Raw genomic sequence first — 13,248 nt, forward strand, 5'->3', positions numbered from 1 at the left:
TGTGTTGCTTTGACAGAGGGACACAGGCACAGTTGTACGAATCGAAACCTCAAAGGCGCCGTCAAATTATATTTAAACATTTTTTGAAACTTAATTACAACAAATTTACATCAACACCAATGGTAACATTTTTAACATCTGCCATGGTTAGGCACTAGTGAAATTGTACTGCTCCTCTACATAGTTTTCAAATTTGTTTGATAAAACCTTAGTCGAATACCAGATGGTCCAGCATAATTGATGTAATAGCCCCTCTAAGATTCCAGTTCAGTGAAATTTACGATGCTCTTTACGAAATTTGGCTGAAACAAATTTCGATAACAGTACAAATCATTTAGCTATTGCTGTTATAAAAATCAAAAATTATGAGTCTTGCGGAACAAAATACTTAGTAAAGTTGATATTTTTACCAAGATTCTGCAAACAAAAATAGATAGAAAAATATTTCACATGCTAAAGAAAGTTTGAACAATCTGAATGTCGTTCATATAAAGGGTTAATAATATAGTAGTAAATGCCAAATAATTACCATCTTGCTTGGAAATAAATGCGATATTCATATATACCTAACAAACCTGCAGAACAAGTCAAATCTTACAGGCCTATTTCACTACTACCTACAACATCAAAGCTATTTGAGAAACTGATATTTAAACGTGTTAAACGTTTGGTAACAATACCAGATTTCCAGTTTGGTTTTCGAAATCGCCATTCAACAATCGATCAAGTGCACAGAGTAACTGCGGCTATTGAAAGAGCGTTTGAGGAAAGGAAATACTGCTCTGAAATATTCCTGGGAGTCTCACAAGCTTTTGATCGGGTTTGGCATTTGCGATTAAACTGTAAGATGAGCAAATTGTTACCGCGTAACTATTGTCAATTTCTGGAGTCATATTTAATCGGAAGAAAATTTAGAGTATCGCACGAAATGGCGTTCTCGACATTTAGAAATATCTCGACTGGAGTTCCACAAGGTAGCGTCTTAGGACCTCTCCTGTATCTGCTCCACACTGCTGACATTCCAACAACAAAAGAAACACTTCTTGAAACCTTTGCTGCCGACACAATTATTATGGCAAAAGATATATCTCTGCCTAGGGCAATAGAAAAAGTGCAAGTGGCAGTTAACAAAATCTATAAATGGACGAAAGATTGGAAAATTCGACGTAATAGCTCCAAATCTGTCCACGTTAATTTTGCATTCAAGCGAAATAATAAAAACTTATTAAATCAAGCCAAATCATCTAAATACCTTGGAATCCATCTTGACGGTAGATTAAATTGGAAGCATCACGTTAGACAAAAAGCAAAACACATCAGAACCAAAATAAAACAACTGTACTGGTTAGTCGGAAGATACTCCCAACTTGATCTAAAATCAAAGAGGTTGATCTATAATACAATTATAAAGTCAATTTGGACGTATGGGGTGCAAATATGGGGTTGCACAAAAAATTCAAATCAACTAGTCATACAACGCTGTCAAAACAAGGTTCTTCGATTGATTACCAATACCTATCGCTATGTAACCAATGAAGAACTGCACGATGACCTGGAAATCAAATGGATTTGCGAAGTTATCCAAGATTTCGCCTTGAAACACGAAAGAAGATTACTAAATCATACTAACGTGGAAGCAATACAACTGCTGGATAGCGCGCAGGTTGTCAGGAGATTGAAGCGAACAAAACTATACGAACTTATATAAAGTATATACATTTAGTGTAAACTATAGCTATAAGTTAATAATTAATAAATAATTATAATTTTATAATTGAGGAATACATACTGATGTATTTTCTCGCACTCGTCTTGCTTGTTAATTAACCCAAGTACGTAGGAAAAGTAGTAATAAATTAATTATAAATTAAGATTGTACTAAGCGTATCTAATAAAGATGTTATAAAAAAATATTCATATATTCAGAAATTGTAAGACCACGAAAAGTTTTAAAAAACAATTTTTCTAAGAAAATGAAGATCACCCAAATGAAAACCTAGAATTAAAAGAAAGTTAATTGTTTCTTTGCAGTACTAGGCATTAATATTTCATCTGTTAATTAAAGATTAACGTAGAGCCATTATCCTCTGATTGAGCCATAACCAACATATATCGAAAAAATCATAGATGGAACGGAACTTTTTTGTAAAATTATAAAAAAATAAAAATATGATATCGAGTGTAATAGAAACACTTAATTACATTATGATAATTCTATAAATTAAAATTATTTAAGAATTACGACCAAGCTCCCTAATATTTTTATAGAATATGACTTTACAAAATAGCTAGATACTGAAAATACTATTAATGAATTTAATTTAAAAATTTTCAAAAGCAAAACTAGAAAAGTAACATTTGTATAAGATATTTCCGTCTTTTTCCATTAAATATGTCTATTTAAAAAAGTGGACAATTTAAATATATTCTGTTTGACCTTTTGTTTTTTAATAATATGGAATAATTATATATATATATATATATATATATATATATATATATATATATATATATATATATATAACGCGAAACTATGGTCTTTTTTCAAATCATGTAAAAAGTCAAAGGGCTAACGAGGGCAAAAACTTTGGACTTCCTTTGGCGTGTCTAGATGAATCGTCGAATTTTCGCACATTCGTTTGGATTGAATTGAAACTAAAGCTTCAAATATGTTTAAATCTTTATTGCTTTTTCCAAGAACATGTAACTTCTAGTTACTTGTAATGCAACTAATTTAATGTAAATTAATTTACCCTATTCTCTTAACACAAACTTGTCAATTATCTGTGGTTCACTATTCGTGAAATAGATATATATGTCCTTAGTAGTACAATAATGTTTTGTGGATGTTTAATATCAAATGATTTTAGATCAGAGCAGGGCAGCATTTCCAATATCTTATAACACGATTATCGAACTTAAAGCCTAAACAAACGAAGTATAGTTTTAACATGAATGTTAAGTATTATTTCAAATGCATCAAAAAACAATATTTTTACTAGACGTTCACTAATACCTAAATATATATATATAAAGTAGTGCAAAATTAAAAATCAAAAATGATACAAGTTGATGAAATTTAAGGGGTCCCAAAATAAATGACGGGCGCTCGTTACGGATGTCGGCCGCTGAGAAAAATATCGATTTTGATATTTTTAGGAAATATATCGATATATACACGCACAATTCAGTTAGAATTCGGGGGGGAGAAATCTCAAAACAGAAGTTCGATACTTATATCTTATACTTATCTTTATCTTTATACATATACTATTTTTGAAACATTTTCTGCTCCAGCACTACTTTTCCACACAAAATTCTCTTAATCCCAAAACAAAAGTTCGATACTCTCATTTACAACTATCGATACTTCTTTGAAAAAACATCGAAAAATATTGGCACAAACAAATATCGATATATCGAAATATGGGGAGAAAAGTATCGATATTATTTTCAACAAATATCGATATATCGAGATTTAGTAAATCGGCTCAGTAGAACTTGAGATATAATAATAGAGTAAATTTTCCCAACTATCCCAAAAAAAGTAGTTTCGGATACAGTTATGCTCAAACTAAGCCTACATAATTATACTTTAAACTTACATTTTTTCAATCTGCAATTCCTGCCCCATATATTGTCTCTTTCTCAATTATTTCTTTTAAATAAAACATTTTCCGAACATATTTCTTTCAAACGAGCAGTATTGGCCTCCTTAGAATTGTTATTCCATTATTCCATTCATTTTCATAATGGGAATTAAATATTCATTAAAAATACAAACTGCTATAAAAGTTACAATTTAAGTCGTGTGAGTTATAGCGTGTATATATTTAGGGACACAAGTCCATATCATTGAATTCAGAGATTATTATTTTGGGTTTCTAAAGCGAAACATCAAAGTAAGATCTCTAGACGATAAACTCTCGTAAAACAACTTGACAACTTTTAATACTTCGTCACACAGAGGAAGGTTTTCGTGATCAAATTCATCTAACGTATGTTCATTTGCAGCACTTTCTCATTTACACCAGCACTCCGATCCAGGTGGTCAATACACGTGTTGTGGATCTATTGTGATAAAAAGTCAACAAAATTGTGTTTTTCGCGTGTTCAGTATAATCTCGATGCGGACGAATCGCTAAAAAATAGCTCCAAGAGAATGTATTTATGACTTAATCATTTAATTTCTCTAAGTATCCCAAATTCTCTAAGTTATATATATTTAGAGTACGAAAAGTTTTACGAAGGAACACAATCGCAAGTAGACAGGAGGAGGATCCCTATCGTCTATTGTTCAAACCGTTCGGGACGAGTCTATATAGATGGTCTCCAAAATGGATCTCCAAAAATAATCGATTTGTTCAAATTTCTAGACTAGAATACCCCTTTAATAAAAATCACGACTGCATTTTTTAGAATATGATAAGCGCCAGAAATCACACGGAGCTAAATCTGGCGAAAGAACATGCCTATAATTCCTCATAAACCAATTCAATTTTTGGTAATGGTTTCACTACAATCTCGTCAGAAACCTTTCAAATATTAAATACTTCATCATAATTAATATAATATATTATAAATAAAATGAACGCGATCAAAACATTCAAAATTCTACTAGTCAAGAGCCCACAGATTTTTTTTAATTAAGGAATACGCTGACGAATCATAGATATTACTAGTTGGAAAAACACATGAAAACATGAAATAGCGGTAAATTCAAAATACCCGCATAGCCGGCTTGGTGGCGCAGTGGTAAAGGCGATGGGACAGTCCTCCTACTGTTGCGATAGCCGCGGGTTCGAATCCTGCTGGGGCATGGTCGTAAATTTATGTTTATGATTGTTTAAAATTTGTGATTGTCTTAAACAAGAGTGTAAAATCCGACGAGGAAAATGATCCCAGTCGCGCCAGTAACCAGGCTGGGTAAGACCGGAAGATATGATTTCTAAAGTGGGTCACTGGCAAGTCGGTAGGCGCTTAATGATGAGGACCGTGGTTCGAAGCCCACGTTAAACTTTAGGCCTAATCCAGATAAACAACCCATAATGGGGAAAAGGAGACTTTAAAATATATATATATATATATATATATATATATATATATATATATATATATATATATATAGTTATCGTAAAAAATTATAAAAAATGCGTTAAAATACAATTAGAAGACTCAGGCTTAGGGGGCGTCACTTCTGTATCTGGATAATCCCGGACTGTGTGGGATACGTAAACTATAATAGTGCTTATCATTAATGAAATATAGATAAAAATTTTATAAAATCAGATTGTAACACTTTGCACTATATAAAGTATTAACGTAAGTTCTTTATTTACATTGCATATTAGCTAATGGTAGCAAATATCAGAAATATCCGGTAATTAGTGTAATGACTATTTATAAATTAAACATTTCAGGTTCTATTTTAAATACATTACTTATTTTAAATTTAACTATATATTTACCGCGACTATCAATAGATGGCAAACTACTCCATATGCTGTATTACATATTGCCTATACTAATATATAAATATTTATTACTAAACTTATTCTAACTACCGACCGATATTAACTAATGTTAATAATCTAGAAATATATTATAAATAAACAACAAAATCTATCTATTTATTTATATGTTTTTACCAAATGTATTTGCCAAATAAATAGAAAGAAGAACAAAGTGATGTTGTCTGCGAAAAAAAATATCGATATATTGATATATACGAGAAAATCGATATTTTTTACAACAGTCAGGAAAAATTAAAAAAATAAAAAATATCGATACGTAAAAAAAATAACGAATCGGCATAAAAAAATATTGCTATATTAAAACATTTATGTGGCTGTGTTTGTGGTCATATTTTTAATACACTTTTGAAATTAAATACTAAAAAATTAATTTTAATTATCTAATAATATTAAAATTTTTTTTAATGTTAAAAGAAAACTTTTTATAATATACAAAAATATGATTCAACAAGAATATCGATGTATCGATATATCGGCCAATAGTCTCGATATATCGAGCGATATCAAACGATATTATTTCGGCATCCCTAGTTTTCATTTGTCAAACAAAACCAAACAGTTAAACAAGCTCATCAAGCGGTTTGTTAATAAAATAATAACCAAAAATCTATGTTATATTATCAAGTAAGCATATAGTAAAATATTTAATAAACGGCATGTTATAAAAAATCTTATGTATGTTTGTAGATATGGTAGGTTGTCGTTGTTCTTATAAAAATTGCACAAACACAACAAAAACTACTGAAAATCTGCACTTCTTTCATTACCCTGTTAAATACAGAGAACGATGTATACAATGGATCGAAAATGCGTGTAAGCCTTCATTCTATGAATTGGAAGAAGATCAACTGAGAAATAAAATAGTATGTGAACTTCATTTTGAGACCAAATGGTTTCTTAACAGCCAAAGAAAGAGACTATTACCTGGAGCAGTACCAACTATAGATGTAGAAGATAAGGATTCTGGTGTATCAATATCATCCATGGAAACTGAAGCACCAATTTATTTACCATCCAACCAATATAATGATGTTAAAGTAGTGCCTGCCAATGATGATGGGACTGTTTTTATTTTAGATACAGATAATATGTTTACAGTTTCACCCAAAATTGAATCATACATAATTAAAAATGGTGTTCTTGTTCCAACAAATATTCAAAATTCACCAACAAAACTACCTAAAACATTTTCTAATCGTTCTAAACCCATGGGCAACTATAGTATTTCATCAGAAACTGACCTAGGAAATGTTAATACTCCGTCAGGTCTGCCTGGAACGTCAAAGCAAGTAGATAAGCAAAAAAATGAAGTAAAAGAGGATGTTATTGAATCAAATGATGCATCACAACAAACTGAGAATCCATGTAATGTAGATCTTTTATTTTATGATAGTAATGATTCACATCGATTTGAAATAGCATCAGATAATGAAGAGAAAAAACCTAACACAGCAACGGTTAAACAAACACAGGTACCTCAAAAAACGTTGGTTACTAAAAGTTACCTGAAGAAAATTAAGCAACATAGTAGAGAAATAGCTTCAATTAAAAGAATGTTAATGAAGCAGCGAATTTATGACACAAAACCAAATATGAAAACTATATTGAATATACTAGAAGAACAAGTACCACCCACTTTACTCACTGTTGTTAGCTTATTGTTAGGGGAAAAGAATGAACTAAGTGATGATGATGTTGAATTTTTTACAACAATACATAGATCATCTCCTGAAGTGTATCAACTGCTTTCAGAGAAATACAAATGGAATTTGCCAAGTGTAGATATTGTTGAGCCGCTTGAATAGAAAAGATGATAGCAGGTGTAACGATAAAAAGGGTTTTTATGCTAATTTTGGTAATAAAAGCATATGTGTTCTTAACACAGTAAATATTAATTAAAAATATAATTTATTTGACTTGGTATAATATATTTATTTTGATTAGACATCAATGTATATATTTTGAAATGTAATAACACTTCTTAATTATGCCAGAATTATATATTAAAAAATTATCTAATTCTGGTATATCTGTATGATTCTCTAGGAAAAAAATATGTGGATACTCATACTACTGAAAGGGTTATGGCCCTCAAAATTAATTAGTTTTGATAAAAAGCATATATACCTATAGAGTCATATCCTGCATTATTTAACATAACTTATGTTATTAAAAATCAAGTTATTGATTTTTGAACTGCATAAATATCATTTACTTGTCAATTATTTAATAATTTTAATTATTTCATTTATAGAACAAATGAAAATCTATATTTTTATATAAAACTAATACCTTTGAGTATAATATTTAGATTATTACCCATAGAATTACCTATTTTAAAATATTATCTTAATTCTTTATGATTCTTAAGGTTGCTTTTTTCCATCTTTATACTGTATACCAGGTTTATTTAATATGTTTTCTTTGTTTTTTTATATATTGAGTTGTTCCCAATGATGGGATATATTATTAAATAATAACAAAGAATATAAACAAATAATGAAAGTTATTTTTATTTGGTCAAAAATATTCTTTATGTACAATACTTAAATAGACAAATGAACACAATACATTCTACTGCCTATTATATTTAGAATTGTTCATCCCTATCCAACTATAGCATATCTTTATAGTATCAACTAGTAATGAAATTTATTTTATTCTTATTTATAGCATAATGTATATTTATCACATTAGTAATATTATCTCAAGCAAAATAATTTATATAGTATATAATTAATTTACTTTATATACTGATTAAATTATTATTGTATACAAAATATTTCTTACTGTTCTATAATAAACATAACATTATGGCTTTACATTTATCAAGTTAAATAAAAATAAGGAATCAAGTACTGAAATTATGGTAAATATTTAAGTGATGTGCCTTTCATAGAGTGGTAAATAATAAAATGAATAAACTATTTGATTTGTCAATATTATAATAGTCATTTTCATTACAAAGTATATTTGAGTACGTTAAGCTAGTGTCACTCGACATCTAAGCTAAATACAAAGTTTTTCAATAAGACTGGTTGATGTGAAAATATAATGAAACAAGTTATGTATCAAGCATTAATGAAATAATTTTTTATTTGAAAGTCCTATTTATGCCATTATACATGTAATATAACATCCATAAAATGTTCGTTGTGGCACGGATCCGAGTTGTCTATTCATTTGAATGGATGGCCTGGGTATTTGCTGAACTCAAGAGGGTCATCAAATTGCATCTTATTACTATAAACATGCAACTTTCCACCAACAATTTCTCAAGAAAATCTCAAACTAAATCATCAATCAATCTGCAAGGGACAACCATATAAATTTTTCGTGATTTATCAAGTAGATTATGTGCTCAACAGTTGTGTAACTTACGATGATATGTTCGCATCACTTATTGAATAATAAACAACAGGTTAAACAGGCGCCGCCAAAACAACATAAATGCATCCTTATTGCAAAGCCCTACAAAACATCTAAGTTTTAAGAGAAAGATAATTTAAATAAATTATATATTATATAAATTGAGAGTGTTGATTGTAAAAAGGAACGTTTTGTTTGAATTTTATATTATTAACTAAACGATTTAGCTTATAACAAATGTAAAAAATACACAAATTGCAACACCATCAAAATATATTTTACCGCATTACAAATACCAACACTACAATTAGACATAAATATTATTAATCAAATTCTGAGCCAATAGTAATGCTCAATTCTCCAGGAAGCACATTAGTTTGATGATACCATCTGTTTGTATCCAATACGACTAAAATAACAGGAGCATTAATTCTTATTTTTGTAAGCAACATATAAACTTACTAATCTCCCCTGTTTCTACAACAACATCCAATTCTTTGCATTTATAATAACATTCAGGCGGTGGAGCTAATCGCCACAATTTTCTTCCACTAAGTTGGGCTTGCCATGAGGGGTAATGAACGTTGTCAACCTAAACGAATTTTAATAAAAGAAATAAACATAACCAGAAATAAAACAATAACTTACGTGCATATGAGCACCGTGACCAGGGCCTCCCATGAAAATCCAACTTAAAGCTATATTTTCCGTCATATTCGATAAAAAATATGGTTTCTGATAAAACTGTTTCAAGTATTTCCCTGCATCATCATTACAATTGTTCCAACCAATATACCAAGGTTTTTCTCCTGGCTTTAGCATAGCCCTTGCATCGTTCATACCAAAAACTTCTTCCAATGATTGAAATTCTGTTTTATATGGAAAAAACTGGCACCCAGTGTTTTCACTACGGTTAATTTCAATTTTAGTAAACAGTTTCTTAAAGAAGTTGAAATTAAAAATGCTTCTCGCCCGCCAATTTAATGCTCCGTCAGTTACAACGACTGGTCGTACTGGTTTTATATACTCTTCTAAAAAATATGATGGTGAAACATTCGAAATTTTATCCACTTTATCAACAGTCTCGCAAATGTCACAATATTCCGGTTCTCTAAATAACTTAGAAGCATCACGGGGCATTTGAACAAGACACTGCAGCCATAAAAAACACAATGTCATGATTAAAATATATAAAATAAGGGTCCTTACCTTTCTGTTATTAAATATTTCAATATTTTTAACAATCACGTAGAAAAATATGACAATTAAAACATACAATAGCCATTTCAATGGTCTATTCCGGGGTTTACGAATATTACGAACAATGTCAAGTTTACTAAGTTCAGAAATAGAAATATCTGAATTCTCAAATTTGAGAAAAATTGTTTTGAACCTTTCCGCTGCCTTGCCCATGCTGAACTGACATGAAAACGTCCCCTACAAATAAATTCTGGACCAATTTAAAGTTATCAGCAAGACCAGATGGTTGTAACCAATGAACTGTTTAATTTATAAGATATCCCTTTATTTCCACCTGATGCATTTCAATTTGGAACAGATCTAAACTTGTTAGATCGGATAGAAAATAGAAAGTAAAGAGTATTTATTTACGTAACTTGGTTTTATAAAAAAAGTAAGTAACAAAAATGTATTAATAAAAAATTCCTTTAATATTTAATACTGGTTAATTATTAACCATTAAACATAGATAAATATTTTGATGAATGTATTTGAATTGAGGCTTATATTGAGAGTCTTTATAGTGACATATAGTGAGTTTGAGTGACTAATAACCATTTTGTCTTAATGAGGACTCATATTTAAATTCATCATTACTAAATAAGGAACATATATAGTTTTATATCCCTGTATTTTATATTTTAATAAGGAATGCTTGCAATGCTTAAATTAATTATTTAGTAAGGTAACATAGTTAAAGATTTTTAAAAAAATTCAATAAGAGTACTATGTATAAATAAGGTTATTTAATTTATATTAATTCACCTTATAGTTATTGAACAACTTTTTCTAATTTAATAAATTAGCAGTAATAAAAATACCTTGATATCATGTTGTACAAAAGAATTACTGCACTTTTAATACCATTTTATTTTATTACTAAAAGTGCAAATTAGTAAAATAGATCTAATCACTACAATAAAAACAACAATAGAAAAATCACGTTTTTATTTAAAAAAAAGCAAAATTTCAAAAGCAAAATGATGTACATAAAAAAGGTTATAAATTTATACAAAGTATAAAGTAATAGATATATTTTACAATCTTATGATGTACATGGCACTTGATTGGTATTATAGAGCCAGTAGTCAATGAAAATTATTAAATTAATAGTAGATAAATATAAGTTAAAAATGGGAATTACAGCGAATTCAACTCTCATACAAACCATGTATTTAATCATAAATTTCCAAAAAATTGATTTTATTGCACTATTACCCAAAGAACAAGGAATGTAATAAAAAAATGTTATCTAATACTTTCCAAGGACTAGTAACAAATATTTTTTTGGAATGTCATTATATAAAAATCTATTTAGTAGAACATATAAAAATCAGTGTTTAAATACAAAAGGATTATTATTTAAGTTATTGTCTATTGGCGCTGTCCATGTTTGGTATGTAATCGAGTGCCATCAAACAAGCAAACACGGTCATAATCATTTTGGGTTTAACTTCTGTAATATCTTCAGGAAGTGCGTAAACTCTTGCACCTGCCTTACGCGACATAGATATGGCATATTTTGCGTTAGCTAAATTATCCTAAAACAAAAAAAATATAAATGTGCCAAATTCTACAAAATTTTTTATAAAATATAACATATTAAATATATGGAATAATGTTTCATCTTTGTTTATAATAATGTTTTTTTTGGTTGTTACTTGAACAGAGTTATGACAAAGGCGCACATTTTAATCAAGATTGGATAATGTTAAGAGATTATGATTTATTTTTTATTCATATTTAAATTAGAAAACTGAAACCTGTGCATGAAAAGTAAAAAAAAAACTACTTTGTTAAAAAAATATTAATACATGTGTAACCAATGCTTTATTTTACAGGTCTTCTTGTGTCATATATAGAATCAATCATCGCTAGAGGTTAGTAATAATTTTTAACATGAACAAAACTAAAAAATATAATACTTTAAAAATACTTAATTAAAACAGTTTATTCCACTAGAAAAGTATTTCTTTCATGCGTAATTAATTGAAGTATATTTATTATCTGATAACAGAAAATAGATATGATGTTATGATAAATTTTTTACAAACATATTCTAAATTATAGCAATCAATAAAATTTATATATATATATATATATATATATATATATATATATATATATATATATATATATATATATATATATATATATATATATATATATATATATATGTATGTATGTGTATATATATACTTACATCTTCGGTCCCTCCTGTTTTGACCAGATCATAATTGATAGCACCAGGTTTTATAGCATCAATAAGATCAATAACAACTTTACCATCAGCTATTGTAGGATCTTGGAAGCTTCTAATAGATGATTTTTTGCCTGCACCTGCTAATTTAGCATTTACCCAATTAACAATTTCTTTTTCAACTATAGGGCTTCCTGATTCATGAAGCTGAGATAATATTGACAAAGTATATGCTCTCATTAGTTGCCAGATGAGAGCCAATGTTAAAGTCACATTGCCTTCATTTATATCTTGTCCGCCAATACCAACCAAAGAGAATTTAATTTGTCTGCCAAGCTCAACGGCATAATTACAATTTTCTAACTTCTCCATAAACTTTTTGCGTTCATTGGTAAACTTACGGTGAACCCTGGTCCAGCTAACAACACCTGGTTTTATTATATCATATAGTTGGAAGACAATAAGGCCATCAGCTAAGTCAGAATAAAGCCAATTGACATGTGGGGAAACACCCATTGAATTGATCCAATTTCTGTAAGCTGAAATAAAAAAATATATATGTTTTCCAAAATAATAATTCTTTTATCAAGTCTTATTGGCTTCTTATATTATTAATCATATAATGTGTACAACAAAATTGAACTGTTATATTATATAACTTATATGGCTCAGAAGTAAAGCTTATTCAAGGTATCATTATGAAAATAATTATAATTATAATTAATAAGTAAAAAGTTATAATAATAATAATATCAATAGTGAGCATTTAAAATATCCATAACCATGTCAATTCTATAAAATCTATATTGTTAGTTATTAGAAAATTTACTTTAACTTAAAGTACCATTTCAATTGTGTAAACGAATTTAGATATTCAAAGATGTTTTGCTTTATCAGGCAATATAT

At 28.8% G+C, this 13,248-nt stretch overlaps 3 protein-coding genes and 1 long non-coding RNA gene across 5 annotated transcripts in view; 1 reads left to right on the forward strand and 3 right to left on the reverse strand.

Annotated features, from left to right (window-relative positions):
- Positions 1-6,064: 6,064 nt before the first annotated feature.
- LOC143197696 (uncharacterized) lies at positions 6,065-8,479 on the forward strand. The gene is made up of 2 exons (XM_076406324.1): positions 6,065-6,158; positions 6,222-8,479. The coding sequence occupies exon 2, from the start codon at positions 6,224-6,226 to the stop codon at positions 7,337-7,339; it is 1,116 nt and encodes a 371-aa protein (XP_076262439.1). The 5' UTR covers positions 6,065-6,158; positions 6,222-6,223; the 3' UTR covers positions 7,340-8,479.
- Positions 8,480-8,598: 119 nt separating this feature from the next.
- LOC143197698 (uncharacterized) lies at positions 8,599-9,045 on the reverse strand. Its single transcript, XR_013006060.1, has 2 exons — positions 8,916-9,045; positions 8,599-8,842 (listed from the first exon to the last, which is right to left on the reverse strand). It is a non-coding gene; the product is annotated as an uncharacterized LOC143197698 (long non-coding RNA).
- Positions 9,046-9,078: 33 nt separating this feature from the next.
- On the reverse strand, positions 9,079-10,457 carry LOC143197697 (uncharacterized). Of its 2 annotated transcripts, XM_076406326.1 has the most exons (4): positions 10,113-10,457; positions 9,552-10,055; positions 9,366-9,495; positions 9,079-9,312 (listed from the first exon to the last, which is right to left on the reverse strand). In XM_076406326.1, the coding sequence occupies exons 1-4, from the start codon at positions 10,314-10,316 to the stop codon at positions 9,227-9,229; spliced, it is 924 nt and encodes a 307-aa protein (XP_076262441.1). In that variant the 5' UTR covers positions 10,317-10,457; the 3' UTR covers positions 9,079-9,226. The 2 variants fall into 2 exon arrangements, with proteins under 2 accessions (XP_076262441.1, XP_076262440.1); XM_076406325.1 differs by having other exon boundaries at positions 9,552-10,457.
- Positions 10,458-11,075: 618 nt separating this feature from the next.
- The window catches only part of Fim (plastin-2 fimbrin), a 42,967-nt gene continuing 40,794 nt past the window's right edge, over positions 11,076-13,248 (reverse strand). The window contains exons 4-5 of the mRNA XM_076405146.1: positions 12,346-12,881; positions 11,076-11,683 (exon numbers count right to left, since the gene is read on the reverse strand). Of these exons, the coding sequence (XP_076261261.1) occupies positions 11,510-11,683; positions 12,346-12,881 (710 nt within the window). The 3' untranslated portion in view covers positions 11,076-11,509. The remainder of the gene's footprint in view (positions 11,684-12,345; positions 12,882-13,248) is intronic.

Source organism: Rhynchophorus ferrugineus, unplaced genomic scaffold (genome assembly GCF_030347505.1).
Source record: "Rhynchophorus ferrugineus isolate W39M unplaced genomic scaffold, kcgeb_rfMv2 rfM5, whole genome shotgun sequence".
Taxonomy (NCBI): Eukaryota; Metazoa; Arthropoda; class Insecta; order Coleoptera; family Curculionidae; genus Rhynchophorus; species Rhynchophorus ferrugineus.